This window comes from Limanda limanda, chromosome 14, assembly GCF_963576545.1.
Source record: "Limanda limanda chromosome 14, fLimLim1.1, whole genome shotgun sequence".
NCBI lineage: Eukaryota > Metazoa > Chordata > Actinopteri > Pleuronectiformes > Pleuronectidae > Limanda > Limanda limanda.
The window spans coordinates 7,678,461-7,696,537 of record NC_083649.1 but is presented as its reverse complement, the minus strand read 5'-3'; the positions used below and the strand labels follow the sequence as shown (position 1 = coordinate 7,696,537).

Here is an 18,077-nt window from a genome sequence, read left to right as displayed (position 1 = left end):
CAGCATGATCATGTGAATGAGTGAAAAGAGAGATTCCCTGATGCCTCATGGGACTGGTAACTCAAACCATGTTTCTGAGCACCTGTGTAACATTTCTCCCCCAGCACATTGCTCTATTAATAACACACACACACACACACACACACACACACACATACCCACACACACACACACACACATAGCACAAACGGACACTTGGTCTTTAAAGCACCAGACGTAGTGCCTGGGACATGCTTCTCTCCAGCTTGTGCGGTGGTAGGCCAAAGTCTATAATTCATTCTTCGTGTTGACCCTAAGTCTCTGTTGTGTGAATATTTCCAGGCTGATTGTAATGTGAGACGTTGAGATTCATAGTTTCGTCTCTGTTTCCAGGTCAGACGTCTACAGATCACATAAAGTGGAACAAGAGGATCTGAAGGATGGTATGGTTTTGTTTTTCAACTGCAACATCACATAGTTTGCTCAATCTATTTCCATTCAAATAGCTTACAGGTCAAACATATCATTTCTTTGTGACTGTGTCCTATAAAGTTGATTTTGTTTAGGTGACGCTATCTTCGCAAACTTTAGGATCTACTATTTAAAGTTTTGTTGGTTTAAAAAAGTTTGGTTGCATGATTATCCACCCATGTGCAGGTCAGCAGGGTGAATACAGATTTAAGGGTAATGATGTAATAAAACGTAGAGTAAATATACACGATCTTGCAAAAGTGATGTGGACATTTGTTGTGTTACTCTCCTGACAACTAACTGATCTTTTGTTTTCCATTGTTCCTCCCATCAGAGTGGTCGGTGTCGAGCGTCCAGGGAGCGGCAGCATGTCCACTGTGACTCCTGCTACAGCCGGCGCTGCAGGGCTCGGGTGGAGGTCTCTGTGTGCTGTGCCCTCATCCCCTGCCGCCTGCACTGTGGAGCTCTGTTCCACCTGTGCAAAGAGGAGGATCACCTGCTGCTCTGCCCTAAGGTGAGGGTGCCGTGCCTCAACGCCGGGTTTGGCTGCCCGGTCCAGCTGGCCCGCTCCTCGCAGGCCGCTCACCTCCAGGTGTGCCCGGCCAGCGTGGTGTGCTGCTCCATGGAGTGGAACCGCTGGCCGACCCACGATGCTCACTCCTATCCCAGCACAGAGCTGCACGAAAACCTGCTCAGAGAAAGAGAGCATGGAGGATGTCTGGACCTGGCCATGGCCCTGAAAGACCAGGACCGCCTGTTTCACTCCATGAAGATGAAGAAACTGTTCCCCGAGCTCGTCCAGAGTGCAGAGGAGGAGGAGATAAAAGAAGAAAGGAGGGAGGAGGAGAGGAGGAAGGAAAGGCAGAAGAAAGCTTCCTTGGTGAAGGAGGCGGCAGAAAAGGAGGCCGCTGCTCACACCTGGGAGTCTTTAGTCACGTTTAACATCCAAAACCAAGATGAAGATGAAGTTGAGGTTGAAAGTGATCAGCTGTTGACTCAGGAGGAGAGAGAGGCTATAGCCACGGCCTCAAGCATTGATGCTGATCTTTTGGAAAACTACAATGCCTGGGAAAATATGTTCAGTATGGAGAGGGGCGGCTGCAGGGCGGCTGGAGAGGAGGCTGTGGGAGGCAGAGGCCAGGGACCGGCTGAAGGGAACAGCAAAGGCCTGGGTGCTCTGATTGAGGAAGATGCAGCAGATCTGTGTGTGGGTGCAGCAGCATCCTCCTCCTCTTCCTCCAGCAGCAAACTGGCAAAGGAGAATTATATGAATGAGTATTTGGAGCCCATGAAGATCATCACCGTGCGCACATTTACTGTCCCGACCAGCTTCTCTGCCAAGCAGACCCGCATCCGCAACCCTGGTTTCTACAAGAGGGAGAGCCGGGCCGTGGACACCAGCGACCTGGGGGTGACCTTAAAGGACATGCCTGTGTGGGAGGAAATTCAGGTAAGGAAAGTCAATGCAAGGCTACATCCATACTACTGCGATTTCATTAGAAAACGGCAATTTGGGAGAAATTCATTTTGAATATTTACCACAGGGTGCGTTTGATTTGCCCCTCAGGCCTCTCTGCTGTGCTCCCTGGAGAGGGAGCAGAGGGGGCACCTCATCGCAGAGAGCGCGTGCTCGGACGGCCTGCTGCAGGATGAGGGCACGCAGACCTACAACTTCCTGTCCGCTCCCTTTCAGAGGAACACGACGCTGGCCCATTTGACCGCTGGGAAACCGCTGGAGCTGCACCTTCAGCTGCAGGTGGAGAGCGTCACCAGCCGACACCACAAGGCCAGCTCCGCCTTCACCTTCCTCTGCGGACACACCTTCCAGCGCAGAGAATACGGCAAACATTACAAGTGGGGTTTCTTTTCTACTGCGGTGACTAAACGATTGGTTTCTTCATAGTTTTAGGATTCTAAGGGAGATAGAGAACCTGAGAAATTGTCACATATCAGTGAACTTTTGTGTTGTAACTCAGATCAGGTCGTAGTCTTGGAGACGAGACCTTCATGTCAACATGTTTCTGTGTATACAGGAATATCCACAGTGACATCCAGATGTGTGTGAACGGATGGTTCGAGCAGAGGTGCCCCCTGGCGTACCTGGGCTGCACCTACAGCCAGAGGAGGTTCCAGCCGTCCACACATGAAGCCAGCGTCAACTTCAAGTGAGGTTATGCAAAACGTTTTCCCTTAATATGCTGAAGAACTGACGCACCTTCCTTCTTATAAATACAGTAGATGTGTAAATGAATACATGAAAAACACAAAGATAATCTACTATTGTAAATATGACATGACCTTTAGGCTAGTTACATTAATAAGATATTTTAGAGTTTTTCTGGCCTCCTGTTAAAGTCCAATACTGATTCTACGTTTATCATTTAACTTTTCCAACTGCTGCTTAAAATATCAGTCTTCAAAGCAGCTAAATGCTCAGATATGTCTCTGCATGTTCTTCTGAATACGTTGGAAATGGAAATATCTGGAGGCTTAGAGTTAAAGAAGTGAGTTTACGAAATCTATGTAGGAGGCTGTCACTCACGATCGTTTAGTGGCATTGTGGGTAATGAAGGCTTCTTTACAAGAAAGAAGGATGCCTGGAATAAAAAAGAAAGACATAGTTCTGCTGCATCGATTTTTATCATTTTCCTTTCAATTTCATGACATGACGCTTTTCTTTTACACCTTTAACTGTTCTACTGCCAATAAGAACTTCAACATCAGTGATTTCATCCAGACAAAGCAGAGAAGTGAGGGGAAGTGCAGAATGTAGTGAGCTAGTAGAGCGAAGAAGGAGGGAGGTGAACATGTGTGAAGAAGCTGTTTTGTCAGCACCAGATGAAACAGCATTGATCCCCTGAGATTTATTAAAATGCCCATGAACTCATTTGGATACATAAGTCATGCATGGCAGAATAATGTGATGCATTTTTAATGACCAGAGTTTCAACTTTGCTTCCAGTGAGAGTCTGGGCTGCTTCAGCCTGCAGGCCACCATCCCACTGGGTGACGCTCCCCAGCCGTCCAGGAGCTCTGTGGACTCCTCACCCCCTCAGAGAGGGAGAGGAGGTGGTGCAGGAGGAGAGGAGGCCTCTCTGAGCTCGCTGCCCTACGAGGTGCTGTGCCACGTGGCCAGTTTCCTGGACAGTTTGTCCCTGTCTCAGCTGGCTCTGGTGTCCCGGCTCATGAGGCAGGTGTGCTCCTCTCTGCTGCAGGAGCGAGGGATGGTCACCCTCCGCTGGGAGAGGACCACCGACTCACATGGAGGAGCCAGGTGGAGGGTGAAAGAGACGGTAAGCCAAGAGCCAACGACAGATGACGAGATGCATGTATTTAAACTTTCAAAGCAGCATCAGACAGTTTAGAGTAGAGTCAAATATTTACCTACTATATACTTGTGGTATCATGATACCAGCTAACTGGACATATTCATGATCTTAGGGTAAGGGTCCTTGGAGCGGACAAAAGGCTATTCACGCAACAAGTATAATGTAATATTGATATAGATGAGTGTGTATATGTATTTTAGGAAAATTAAAGGCAAAGTCGGCTACATTTTTATTTCGGCACTCGTACGTTTCTCATATAAATTATTATTTTTCAAAAGTCCTTGTGAGGTCACAGGTTTTACTGAAGAGTGAGCAGTTTTAATTTTGGCACTAATGCTTCTGGACTATTGATTTAAAAATACTTAATTAATTGTATTTGTGGTGATTTCACTTTAAGAAAACGAATTTGTGCGTCTTTCCTCTGTCGATACGCAACGCTTTATCAGAGATAAATATTGTACAGGTATTTCCAGTATAAAATGCATTGTCACTCACTGCCTTATCTTATATTTCATATTTACTACAATCCAACATCATTTCAAGAATGATTTTCCGTCTGGCATAACATTGTTAGGATTTATTGTCAGTCTCTTTTTGTGACTTCAGGTGTGGCAGTTCAGCACCTTGTTCTCTCCCGTGGACGCCTGGAGCTTCCGAGACGTGCCGTCCATTTCGGAGCATCTAAAGCTGTGTCCCTACTACACGACGGAGTCCAGGACAGACAAGGTCCAACTACCGCGTTTCAGAGAAGACGTCCAAACCAACACGAGCTGCAAAGGTCCCACTCTGGTGGACTTGGTCCAGCAGAAGAGGATCATGATGTAGAGCCACATTCGACTTAATCTGTTCTAATAAAAGACAGGTCGCCGGCAACACCAAGACATCATGACCTGCCTGGTTTGGGTCATATCAGAGTTACCCCTTCTTGTTTTATCTCCCTGTGTCCACTGTCAATTAGAAATAAAGGAGAAATGGCAATAAAACAATGAAAAGAAAAGCTTGATTGACACTGATGTTATTTAGCACAGCTCTGAAAGCAGCTACACAAGACTGACGCCCTCTAATGGCGACTCTTAGCGCTGTCTGTGTTAGTGAGGATGTCCGCTCTGTAAAACAGAACCGTGTTCGTGAAGGATATGAGAGTCTGGCCGGTTCTTCCCATCATCACTGTGTAGTGAGATACTTTTACTTTTAATTCTTTCATTTAATGATAACTGAAATTGACTCAATAGTGGTAGAAGTCCTCCAAATCCTCATCAATCTTCAATTTAATAGAAAAATACTCCATTGTAGTAACATGATGATTAATATAATGAGAAAATGTACTTAAAATATCAAAAAGTGAAAGTACTCTTTCCTTACCTGTTTGTCTCAGTGCATTATGATGTATACGATTGGTTGTGTTCTGAGTGAAAAGTCTGAGTTTGAGCTCAGTTTGACACAAAGTACTTTCAGTGTGAGCACTTGTGTAAGAGTCCTAAACATTGTGTATTCTGTTTTGTTGTGTAAAATGTTATCTTTGGTTTGTCCTGTTCGAAGCGATGTTTTCTTTACGAGGTAGAGCTGCTTGGAAAAGGCAACAATCAGAGGAGGTCACGATCTGACTGGTCACTAACTGGCACTTTGTAGCCTTGTTTGTCAAGTTATATTATTACTGGTCCAATCGACCATGCTACAGTGTGTTAGAACCCTGATCACCAGATAAACCTGAGGGGTTGAGGAAAGAAATATAAATAAACATCCGAGACAGAAAATGTGCTTTCAGGTTTTCTCTAATCTTTTATATTTTGGTGAAATATTACAATTTTCTTGACACCTTGAGGCTTCAGACTGAAAGTTAACCTTGTGAGAAGTTTGGAGTGGAACTACTATAAATTCAGAGACACCTGAAGCCTGTGACATCTGTAGACTCTCGGGTTTATATTGTTATTTATAACATTATCACTACTTATTTAAAAAACGACTTATAATTCCAAATGTCCGATAAACGTAGTAGAGTAAAAGTGTGATTTTCCTTCTGAATGGAACAAGAATGGAAACACTATCCATATTTTGTATCCATATATGTAAAAAATCCTGGAGCTCTTCAGTGATGAGTCTTGAAACCTGAAACGATAAATGTATAACAGCGCCTCCGGTTTTGTCATCTGAGCTTTGTCGCCCGTCCATTCAGTGTCGGCGGCTGCTGCCTCGTCAGCCTTTTCTCTGTGCTGCAGTTGTGAAACACAAAAGACGCTGGTCTCTTTTCTCTGGAACAATAACACGGCTGAATGTGACCAGCAACATCACTGAAACCTTTCTGCCCCCGGAGTTCCAAAAGTCACCTTTTGGTTGATTTTCTCTTCTTTTGCTCATCTTATCGAACCCAAATAGTCCAGTTTTGTTCACGTCCTGCCAAAAACAAGGGATGAGGTCTGGGGATGGACTGGTTGTCGTGGAAACGGACTCCTACCCCGTAATTCAGCTGACGAGCAGAAAATGAACAGGGAGCACAAACTGCTGTTTAAGACAAAACTTGTTTCACTGGAGCATCTGACTGAGTTTTCATGTTTGTGGAGGCGTCCCGTGGATTTTTGTGGGGTCACTAGTAAGTCAGAGAGATGTCCGGGACCGAACCACGTGAGTAAACAGTTTCATTGTTTGAGCAACGGAGAAGTTTGATGAACATGAGGGGGCAGATATTAAATATCATCTGAAAAAGAGTAATGATGGTCAGAGGAGTTTGATTTCACTGGTGTAGCATGTTTATATTTATTTAAAACGAGTCTGTGTGTGTGTGTGTGTGTGTGTGTGTGCGTGTGTGTGTGTCCAGCCCGACAAGAGCTTCCAGACTCGGATCCAGAGGACACATCAGAGGAGCTGACAGCTGTGGTGTGTCTAGAGTCAGACCTGCAGGATGGACAGTGAGGAACCTTATCACAATCAGAACAAGAATCAGAATCTGGTTTTATTGCCAAGCAGGTTTACACATACAAGGCATTTGATGGGGTGTAGTTGTGCAAGGAAACAAAATTTTATATAAAAAGTACTGTAAGCACCAGTGGAGGGATTGTACAATACTGTTACAGAAATGTTATCCCACAGACATTCAAGACCTAATTTGGACGTTAAGGTCATTGCAGTATCTTGTGTGTATCTGTGTGTGTGTACGTGTGTTACCTCAGGATGATGGAGGTGGAAGTGGGACATCACAGCGTGTTGTTGACGCGCTGCGAGGGCAGGTACAGCGCCATCGGTAACCAGTGTACACACTACGGCGCTCCGCTCAGCAAAGGTAAACACACAGGCGTATGATCAACAAAACAGGATGAAAACACACTTTCTGTGAAGAATAAAAATTACACAACATCTGGACCAGCAGAGTGACCTATAGTGCACTATATATTGGAGGCCTACTATATGATATGTGTTGTATGACACAATGATGACATAAAATACAATAGTAGAAGCACTATAATATGTTTTGAGAGGATGATGAGTTTTACGGAAGAAGAGCATTTTTTATGTATTCAACCAATGTTGTTGTTTTGCAACTGTTGAATATGAATATATGAATATGTATATTGTGTCTCTTTGTGGTTGTTTTTGTGACATCTTGTTGTCAATTAATTGACTTTTCAACAAGATATGTTACTGTCCCTCCTAAGCAGCTCTGGCCCAGGGCGCAGGGGGCCTGTGTCCAGTAGGCCTATTCAGTAATGTGTTCATGGTACCGAGTACATAACTGAAGTGTGTGTGTGTGTGTGTGTGTGTGTGTGTGTTCAGGGGTTATCTCAGGCCACAGAGTACGCTGCCCGTGGCATGGCTCCTGTTTTAACGTCCATACAGGAGATTTGGAGGAGTGTCCTGGCATGGACTGTTTACCCTGCCACAAGGTAGGACCGGGACGGACAGACGGATGTTTAGCTCACGAGGAGATTTGCATTGGTTTTAACTTTCTTTTTTCTCTTCACAAGGTCAAAATTCAAAACAACAAAGTGTATGTGTCAGTAAACAAGAAGGTAAACAGTCGAACCTCTTCACTTCTTTTTCAGTTGATGTTGCTTCTCCTCAGAGTGATGCTGCTTCCTGTCTCATCACATAATTACACTTTCAATCTACTGTCTAATTCTGTGTGTATCGGAAAAGTAAAGATTTGAAAAGCTAATCGTACAAACTAAAGAACTGGAGACAGTTGAAGTAGCAGCCAAATTACATGTAAAAACAATAATTCTGTGATGAATAATACAGGATAGATGTCATTGCATTACTGTGTGTGTGTGTGTGTGTGTGTGTGTGTGTGTGTGTGTGTGTGTGTGTGTGTGTGTGTGTGTGTGTGTGTGTGTGTGTGTGTGTGTGTGTGTGTGTGTGTGTGTGTGTGTGTGCGTGATTCAGACTCTCCGACAGGAAAAACGATTAAAGAGTATGGGAGCTGCAGTACCAGGAGTTACTCACACTGTTCTGCTGCTGGGAGGAGGTGAGTGTGGACGCCTTGGATCTGTATCGGGAATATACACACAGTTATGTTCGGGTTTATAAAGTATATAAATGTATGTACAAACAGCTACATTTATACATAAGGCAAAATATAAAAGTCATGGCGGCCCATCTCCCATCCACTAACATGGAGGAGGTGGGATGTATATCCTCTACTACAGCCAGCCATATACGGTCTATGGTCAGGAGTTTGTCCTCATCTGTTTGCCCAGTGTGTGTGACGGTGTGTGTGTGTGTGTGTGTGTGTGTGTGTGTGTGTGTGTGTGTGTGTGTGTTGTCTCTGTGCAGGCGCTGCGTCTCTGATCTGCGCTGAGACTCTACGGCAGGAATACTTTGGCGGCAGAATAATCATGGTCACCAAAGACGACCTTTTACCTTACGACAAAACCAGACTCAGCAAGGTGCAAAAAACATGTCACAACATTTTACTGATGAATATATGTGTGTATGTGAGTGTGTGTGTCTGTTGTTACTTACGCAAACACTCCCTGCACGTTACAGGTGATGAATGTGGAGAGTGACAGTATTCTGCTGAGGAGGATGGAGTTTTTCCATCAGTACGACATTGAGGTGTGGCTCAGGAAAGAAGTGAGTTGTTCTCCTGTCCAATCACATCTACACTACTTCATTTTGTCCAACGCACAATCAGAGAGTCAACTGATTAATCATTTAACAACGGCTGTGTTTCCAGGCGCTGTCAGTGGACACAGACAAGAAGAAGGTCACATTTGACGATGGTTCAGTCCAGAGCTACGACCAGCTCTTCATCTCAACAGGCTGCAGGTAAATACACCCTCCAGTGTGTGAAAAGTGCAGATGTATTAGGTTTCGTTAGAATCAGAATCAGAATCAGAATCAGAAGTATTTTATTGCCAAGTATGTTCACACATACAAGGAATTTGCTCTGGGTATTGGTGCAACAATGAACATAGAAACATAAAAACGCAATAAATACAACATGCCTAGGAGAGCAATAAAAAATGGGAAACCAGTATATATTTACTCACTGTTTACTTCTTATTTACTCACTTTTTACCAATATTTATACAAAGTAACATTTATTTTGAGACAAACATTTCTGAATAAAAATATATAAAAAATATAAAAAGTGAAGTAAAAAGTGAAATGCTAAATGCAAAACAGTTAACAGTGTCATATTGCAATATGCAATGTAATGCAGTATAATATAATATGATATGATATAATGTGTTAGTTTAACACATCCTAGAGGTGTGGGGGTGGAATAAAAATCCGAGTCAGGTGGGGGTCCCGGGCCTTGTTGATAAGGCCAACTGCAGTCGGGAAGAAGCTGGTCTTGTGGCGGGAGGTTTTGGTCCTGATGGCCCACAGCGTCCTGCCCAAGGGAAGAACCTCAAAGAGTTTGTGACCCGGGTGAGAGGGATCGGCTACAATCTTATCTGCACGCCTCAGGGTCCTAGAGGTAAACAGGTCCTGTAGAGATGGCAGATTGCAGCCAATCACATTTCAGTTAGAAATGAAATATTGATAGTTATGTTTTCATCGTCATCAAGTGTTCATGAGGAATCCATATTGTTGGTTTTGTGAAGTCTTGCAAATCAAATAAACAGACAGGGGTGAAATCGGAACATCAATGGTGAAATACAAACCCGAGAGCATTTCTTGCAGCACTTTTGTCCAGACTAGGTTAGGGTTAGTGAACCAGGACCACAGCAGATACCTTTACTTTGTGTAGTTGTCATCGTTGCAGCATCCCTACACTGCAGCACATTTCTTATGAGTAGAGTTTTGACCTGTCCTTCAGAGCAAAGGGTCTGAATGTGCCCGGCATCAAGCTGGAGAATGTCAAGATGCTGGAGACGCCAGAGGACGCCCGACAAATCCACACAGTCTGTCTGGGCTGCAACGTGGTCCTCGTGGGAACCTCGTTTGTCGGTACATGATCTCACGGCTCTTAATGTTCGATGGTTTATTTGATTCTAAAATGTCAGTTTTTCAATATATGTCATCAGTTTTACATCTATTGATAAATATAAAAGAAATTCGTAAAAAGAAATATTACTATCAGTTAAATGATTAATAAAGTAAGGACTGTAATACTTTTCTTTCTCTATTTAAACGTCAATCATTTTCAATTTCAATCAATTTTTATTAGCCAATTTAATTATTGTATTGTTTTAATAATTTAATTTAAATGTAATTTACTCCTCTACTTAGCTCATTTTATTTTCTAACCCCCTTCTTCTACCTTCTTTAATCTCTCAGCACACATTCAGTTATTATTTCCATTATGTTATAACTATCATTTCCCCTGTGCAATATTAGCCCTTTGCTATGTAATTAGAATCTAATGAGATGATCATGATATTGTGTGTCCAAAGCAATGATTGGATGAAAAGTATAAAGTCTATTTCTTATATTCTACATTTTAAAAAATTTAAGTAAAACAATCATTTGTAAATGCGGTTTGTAATAGTTGCTGACATGTCTTTAATTGTTGTATTATCATGTTTTTCAGGTATGGAGGTTGCATCTTATCTAATTGACAAAGCCTCCAGTGTCACAGTGATCGGCAGCAGCGAGCTGCCGTACCAGAACACACTGGGTCCGGAAATCGGCAAAGTCACCATGATGGTAAAAGAAAGAAAGAAAATGGCCCGAGGGAGAGAGAGAACGTCCTGAATTACTTCTCCACATGTTTATCTACAGTTTCGGTCAAACTCTGTTGTTCCTGCAGATGCTGTCGGAGCAGAATGTGAAATTCTACATGAACGATAGTGTGACTGAGGTCCGAGGTGTCGACGGCAAGGTCAAACTGAAACACACACTTTGACATGAACCTCAGAAAACACAGAGGGACACTTTGTCTCACGGTCCTCTTGTCCTCCTGCAGGTGAAGGAGGTCGTGCTTAAAAGTGGAAAAGTTATTGCGGCCGATGTTCTGATCGTTGGCATCGGTGAGAGCAGTTTAATAGTTTCTCGTTTTCCTGCTCGTTCTCTTCATCACTGCTTAGTATCTTCCAAAGATATTTCATTGATGTAAAAGATTCTTTCTGTACTTGTATATATGACTCAAACAACCAGCCCCGTTCCCACAGAACCTGCTCAGCAACGCGTGTCCTCTTCTGTTCTTCCTCCAGGCGTTGTCCCAAACTCGGAGCTCCTGAGAGGCAGTCACGTCCAGATGGATGAAAAACATTTTGTACCAGTTGACAAAGTCAGTTGGTCTCGTTACAACCTGATTATCTACATCTCATTCTGTCAACACATGCACCTGAATCCTCTCGGGGGGTTTCTGGAGATTTACCCCCACTGCTAATACAGTTAAAGACCAATATGTAGAAATATATATAAGTGGAAACACTTCACTTTGCTATAAACAGAGCAACATATGAATTGATGATTACTTTATGTGAAAATTACATAATATTATATAGTGAATTTTTGATTATATATTTATTTTTTAAATCTACTGTTTGTTTTGGGTGAATCAGAACACAGAGACGTACAAACTCCCTGATAGAACTTATATTGAAAATGTTCACTATATAGTCATAGGGATGTGATAAAGATTCAATTCAAAAGACATTAAAATTGTCATTACTCCTTTATGTTTTTGAGCAGTTAAACAGGGCACAGGGTTCCCGGTGCCCCAAACAGAAGGAAGTATAATAAAACCTCCTGCACGCATATCAGTGTCCTGCCTGTATCTCCCTCCTGCAGTACACACGCACCAACGTCCCTGACGTGTTCTGTGGGGGCGACATCGCCACCTTCCCCCTGGCGATGGCCAAAAACAAAATGGTCAACATCGGACACTGGCAGATGGCACAAGCACACGGTAACGTGGAGTCACAGAGCGCAGAATGCAGCCTGTAAAAGTGATATAGTTCTGTTCTTTTATGATATGATGTATAGCCTGTATTGTATAGAAAGATAAAATACTATAAAACAAACTAATTGTACAATAGTTATTACAACTATGTTTAATTCAGGATCATCCAGTGCATTTGTGGCAACATCTTTCTCAAAAAAGAGCAGCTGTGGATATTGAGAAGTTTCCTCCAAGCTACAAGTAAATAAACTCTCAATGTCTGTTATTTTATCTGTTATAATATATGAGTATTTTTCTAAATTGTTGTTTAGGAAGAATAGCAGCTCTGAACATGATGAATAAACCGACTGAACTCAACACAGTTCCTTTCTACTGGACCGTCCTACTGGGTAAAACAATCCGATATGCAGGTGAGAGGCTCCGTGTTAATTAAACTCAACCAATATTGTTTGTATAACAACATTTAAGTTAATAACTAACTGATCGTTTGACTGTTGAGAGCAACAGTAGCAGTTCAAATGTGATGTCTTTAATCTGCTGCAGGTTATGGGGAGGGATACACTGAGCTTGTGGTGAAAGGGAAGTTTGAGGACATGAAGTTCCTGGCATTGTACATCAAGTAGGTTGAGCAAACAAACAAACCACTGTTTGAAAAAAGTATTACTCCTTTAACAGACAGAATATGTGTATTTATATTTTGTGTTACTCTCCCCTCAGGAACGATGAAGTTATCGCCGTAGCGAGTCTCAACTATGACCCAGCAGCGTCTGCGGTGGCTGAGAGGTTCATATCCGGAAAAGTCATCACGAAGAAAGAGGCTCAGTATGTCAAATCTCTCTCTTTCTTTCTTTCTTTCTTTTGAATAATGAGGCTCGGTTCATTGCATCGTTTTTGGATGAAGCAGCAGATGTTTTCAATTAATATAAGCTTAACATTTTTTAGTTTGGTCTATGTCCTATCCACTAACATGGGGGAGGCTGGGTTCATGACTCTTACTGCAGCCAACCAATAGGGGGCACTCCAGATGTTTTGGCTTGACTTTTTGGTAGCTGTCATGTCATCCATCTTTATAAAACAGTCGATTGAAACAGCTCGATTCAAAATACGGTTGAATCGAGCGTCTGGATGTTTCAAACACTTGTTGATGTATTTATCAGATGTTTATCTAAAAACATGGGGTGTCTCCTCCCTGACAGGTCAGATGACCTGAGCTGGCTGCAGCTGTCCTGATTCATCTCTCTCCTCATCTTCTCAACAATGTCAGCGTGACGCCTTCGTCCTTCATCTGTCTCTTCATCGTCACTGCTCGCTCCGAGGACGGACAGGGAGGACGTTATGAAAGCGTTTGATGTCGATTTAGTTTCCTGCTCTGTGTGTTGCTGCAGGTTGTGTGGATTTCACCCGTGCGTCACACCGTCAGTGTTCATGTGAGGCGGACTTCACCGTGCACACAACAGATACCTCAGATAGTTGCAGATTTTTTTGGGACTTGTCATTTTTTTTAGTAATATTTTGTATAATTTAAGTTAGTTTAAACTTTATTTTTAATTCATGGATTGCCATTTTTTTGGACTGAAGATTGTCTCATATTTTATTTTGTTATGTCAATGATTTGAAGCTTTTTCTTTGCACAGGGCAAGTTTAATATAATTTAAAATCATAATCACATTTATTCATTTTCTTTATAATCAATTGAGAAATTGTATTTTGATGTTTATTTATTGGCTAAAAGATCATATTAAGTACCTGGAATCAAGGTTCTTCAACACATTGATGCAGAAATTGTTACAATGATAAGGTTTCATTGCACAGCACCGGATAATCTTCATTCTTTTGTTCATTTTACTGGCAGAAGACAACTGCACCAGATAATCCTGTAATCTCACTTTTTTCTGAGGATGCAACAGCTCAGCCCCTTCACCCAAAATATTCATTATTACAGTGAGTAATTGAGCACAAATGTTCAAGTTTGTTCTCCTGAGGATGTTTTAGTGAAAGATGCACTTTAGCTCTCGTATGATTAAGAACAATCCTGAGCATGAGTCCTACTGTCACCACCTTTGTTGAAGCTGATTCCCAGATCGAAAATAACAAGGATGATATTTGTCTTTTAAACTCTTTTGTCCTGCGTTTCACTTTGTTCACGAATGACAAAACATCGCAGTCACACACAGCTCTGTCTCCTTTTTTTATTCATCGACTCATCAGTGTTGGAGCTTTTCATTCACTCAGGAAACGTGTGACTTCTCTGCCACCTGTCGTCCAGCAGCGATTCAGCACAGGCAGGAACAACCAACCAGAAATAAAGTGTCTCTCTGTTACTTCTTATGTTCATCACCGACACTGCCAATATTATTATTAACACTCCGCTGGATGTGTTGGTCTGTAGCTGCCAGAGAAACGTTTCTAACAACTGTTTTCTTCGGTCCAACAATCCTCACTCTGTGCCTCAATCTGTTCTACAATGTTCACAAATAAAGCCTGATATGATTAACTCTTGTCTGCCTCTCTAATTAAGTGTCTGCTCAGCCGCTGTAAGGCCGTCTCCTGCTGGACAGATTCAGTCAAGGCCTTTTTCTCCCCCGCTATTTAGGAGAAGTCGTCTCAGAGCATCCTGGCTTTCTTTCAACTCCTTCTCCATTTGTGCGTAGTAACGCTTTCGCCGGTTGGCCCTGTACACCTCCATCCTCTCCGCCTCAGCCACGGGGTCGACCAGTGCTCCCTCCCAACGCAGGCTTGCCTTGTTTTCTGCCGTCAGGGGGGCTGGGTAGGTCTTCGGGTGTGTTTGGCTCCTGGTGCCACTGCAGGAGGGCTGCTCTCCATCCTTCCTACCTGCACCGGTGAGCTTGGGCAGCGGGCCTCGGGGTTGAGTGGCACTCTGAAGGCTCAGCCCAGACACTGGCAGGTTCTCAGGATGCACAGGCATAGTGTGAGGTTTCTCTGTCGGGAGGCAACACAAACACGTAAGCAAATGCAGAGCAGCAGACAGAACTGAGGGTTTGGATTACTACTGACTGCCTCTGGAGGCTGAGGACGAATGCTTGGTTTACAGTATTGAGCTGTGACACTGGGGGCCGATTCTCTAATGACCTATTCCACCAAGGGAATCCTGTAATTTTAAGTGGAAGGTATGAAAGAGGTTTTAAGGGTTAAGGCTTTTCATCAATATTCATGTGACAGTTTGTAAGACAATACCTTTTTTTTTTTTTATATATATACTTCATTTTTAGAGAAACAGAGATATTAAATTAAACATACATACATACAACGAACAAAAAAAAAGTTAAAAAAATTGGTCACCTATACATTTATACTGATGGTACACTGATGGATTTAAATGTCAATTCACACAGTAACAAATCAGTGATGATCCTGTGAGGTCACAAACACAATCCATTTTTCCCAATACTGCAAATATTTGTCAAACCGTAGATTCAGCAAAAAAAACATTCTCTCCATATTTTGAATATCAGTTACAATATCTATCCAGTCAGTCTTTGTTGGGGGTTCGGCCTGTAGCCATTTTCGTGTTACAGCTTTCTTGCTGGCTGCTAATAGTATTTTTAACAAATATTTGTCTTGCACCAGTAGGTGAGCTGCGATATTGCCCAAATAAACTGTAGAAAAGGAACAGTCAAATCCATCTCCAAAAACAGTCTGTATTACTTGTGTTACCACCTGCCAGTACGGCTGAATGGCTGGGCAGCTCCAAAATATATGGAAATGATCTGCCAGCTGTTCTCCACATTAGAACATAGACCCATTCCTGACTCACCTATTGTACACATTTTAATTTAGGGGTTATGAAATATCTCATCAGATTCCGCCAACCGAATTCCATCCAAAGACCCGAGCTGGTGGAAGTGGACTGTACAGAGCACATATTTGACCAGTCCTCTTCTGAAATGACAAGTCCAGATTCTTTCTCCCATTTTAATCTAACCTTATCTGTTGAGTGTTTTCTACTGGATTGAATACTTGAGTATAATTTTGAAACAAGTTTCCTGTTGTCCATATTTTTATATTTGTCAATGAATATGTCAATTAAATTGGCATCACATTTCACCTTGGATTTAATCACATTATTAAAGTAGGTCCTGGTTTGTAAATACCTAAAAAAATCCAGTTTTTCCAAACCATACATCTCTGAAATTTTCTGAAAACTATCCAGTTCTCCCTTTGATGAGATTCCAATACCTAAACCTCCCATCAATCCCTGCCGGCTTAAAGTCCGGGTCAAAAGTGACCCATCTCAACAGTCAAGACCGTCTTTCAAATAGTGGTGATCTACATTCCTTAAACCAGATTCTAAGAGGAACTTTAGTCCATTGATTTAAACTTTTAACATGCTGCTTGTACACGATTTTGCTACCTAATATGGATTGTAATGGTATATCTAGCTGTGAGGTTTCCAAATCTTTCCATTTTGCTATATACATTGGATTACAGCAACATGCTTGTGGTCTTAATTGCGCCGCCTTACCTAACAAACCTTTCATGTTACTTTGTTGACTGATTTGGCACAACAATTATGATTCCTTTACTGTGTGAAATCCTTGAGTCACTTATATATTGTGCTTAAATCGTCTATTAGGGGAATGTATGGTCATTTTAGTTTGACATCATTGGCAATTGAAGACCTCAGATGTGTAAAGTCAATTCAAAGCGACATTTGAGCTTCTCAGCCACTTGTTTTGGTTTTGTTGGAGACAGAAGAAACCGGACAATGTGTTCCTTTATAAATGAATAAATAATCCTGATAATGACTAACTTACTAAAATTATGACCTCATGTCTTTAAATAATGACTAAATAACTCAAATAATGACTTGATAATTCAAGAAATGACTTCATATCTCAAAATAATGACATAATATACGAAAATATTGACTTCAAAACCCCAAATAGTGACATATCAAATAAATATTTGAGATATTAAGTCATTATTTCAGTTATTAACTTTAAATTATGACTTAGTAACTTTTGTTCTTACTAGAACGTCCGCGTTTACCTTGACGTGCGTTTTCCTGGGGCCTGATGGCAGCGGTGTTTCCCTTCCTCTTCTTCTTCTTCTTCTTTTTCTTGGTGTCATGGAGCGGGTCACGGTCGTGATGTTCCGGCATAATGTCTGTGCAGAGACAAACTTCCTTTACTGTGTGCATGGTCATTTTAGTTTTACATTAAAGGCAACTGAAGACCTAAGATGTGTAAAGTAATTTCAAAGCAACATTTGAGCTTCTCAGCCTCTTGTTTTGGTTTTGTTGGAGACAGAAGAAACCAGACAATTTGTTCCTTTATAAATAAATGAATAAATAATCCTGATAATGATTTACTTACCCAAATTATGACTTCATATCTTTAAATAACGACTTAATATCTCAAAAAATGTATTTAATTGTCAAAATATTGACATAATATACCAAAAATAATGACTTAACAACGAAAATATTGACAATAGTGACTTATCAAATCAATATTTTTTGAGATATTAAGTCATTGTTTGAGTTATACTGACCTAGTGCCTCAAAATAATGACTTACTAGCATTTAGAAATTTGCTTCCACACTCTGGGCCACTTGTTCTCACTATGTTTACCTTGACGTGTGTATTCCTGAGGACTGATGGAAGCAGTGTTCTTCCTCCTCTTCTTCTTCTTCTTCGTCTTGCTGTCACACTGACTTTTGGCCTGGAGCGGGTCACAGTCCTTTTGTTCCGGCATCATGTCTCCGCAGAGACAAACAGGTTCACGGAGGCTGAGGAGGATCATATGTCCGGTGCCACATTAAATAAATAGACACGTTTTCTCACAGGAGGCGGTTGTTGACGCGTGTCCATGGCAACAGGACACACCTCTGACAAGTGAGGCGGAAGTAAAGATAGGAGTGCAAAAGGGAAGTAGAGTAAAGTAAAGAACGCAGCGCACAAAAGACCCGGTGGATTTAATGGTAACCCAAGAGGTAAAAAGACACCAGAGAGACATCAGATAACTTTATAAACACAAAAAAATAG

General features: G+C 41.9%; 2 protein-coding genes across 2 annotated transcripts; both read left to right on the top strand.

The window, feature by feature from the left end:
* The first annotated feature begins 47 nt into the window (after positions 1–47).
* LOC133019779 (F-box only protein 40-like) lies at positions 48–4,604 on the top strand. Its single transcript, XM_061086336.1, has 6 exons — positions 48–56; positions 785–1,900; positions 2,018–2,304; positions 2,484–2,615; positions 3,413–3,743; positions 4,386–4,604. Exons 1-6 carry the CDS (start codon positions 48–50, stop codon positions 4,602–4,604), a joined length of 2,094 nt encoding a protein of 697 aa, XP_060942319.1.
* Positions 4,605–6,614: 2,010 nt separating this feature from the next.
* Positions 6,615–13,299, top strand: LOC133019835 (apoptosis-inducing factor 3-like). Its single transcript, XM_061086406.1, has 18 exons — positions 6,615–6,682; positions 6,944–7,053; positions 7,545–7,654; positions 7,736–7,780; positions 8,154–8,235; positions 8,544–8,656; positions 8,757–8,843; positions 8,947–9,038; positions 10,039–10,169; positions 10,753–10,868; positions 10,972–11,043; positions 11,128–11,191; positions 11,375–11,451; positions 11,958–12,075; positions 12,381–12,479; positions 12,613–12,688; positions 12,787–12,891; positions 13,266–13,299. The coding sequence occupies exons 2-18, from the start codon at positions 6,945–6,947 to the stop codon at positions 13,297–13,299; spliced, it is 1,530 nt and encodes a 509-aa protein (XP_060942389.1). The 5' UTR covers positions 6,615–6,682; position 6,944.
* The last annotated feature ends 4,778 nt before the right edge of the window (positions 13,300–18,077 follow it).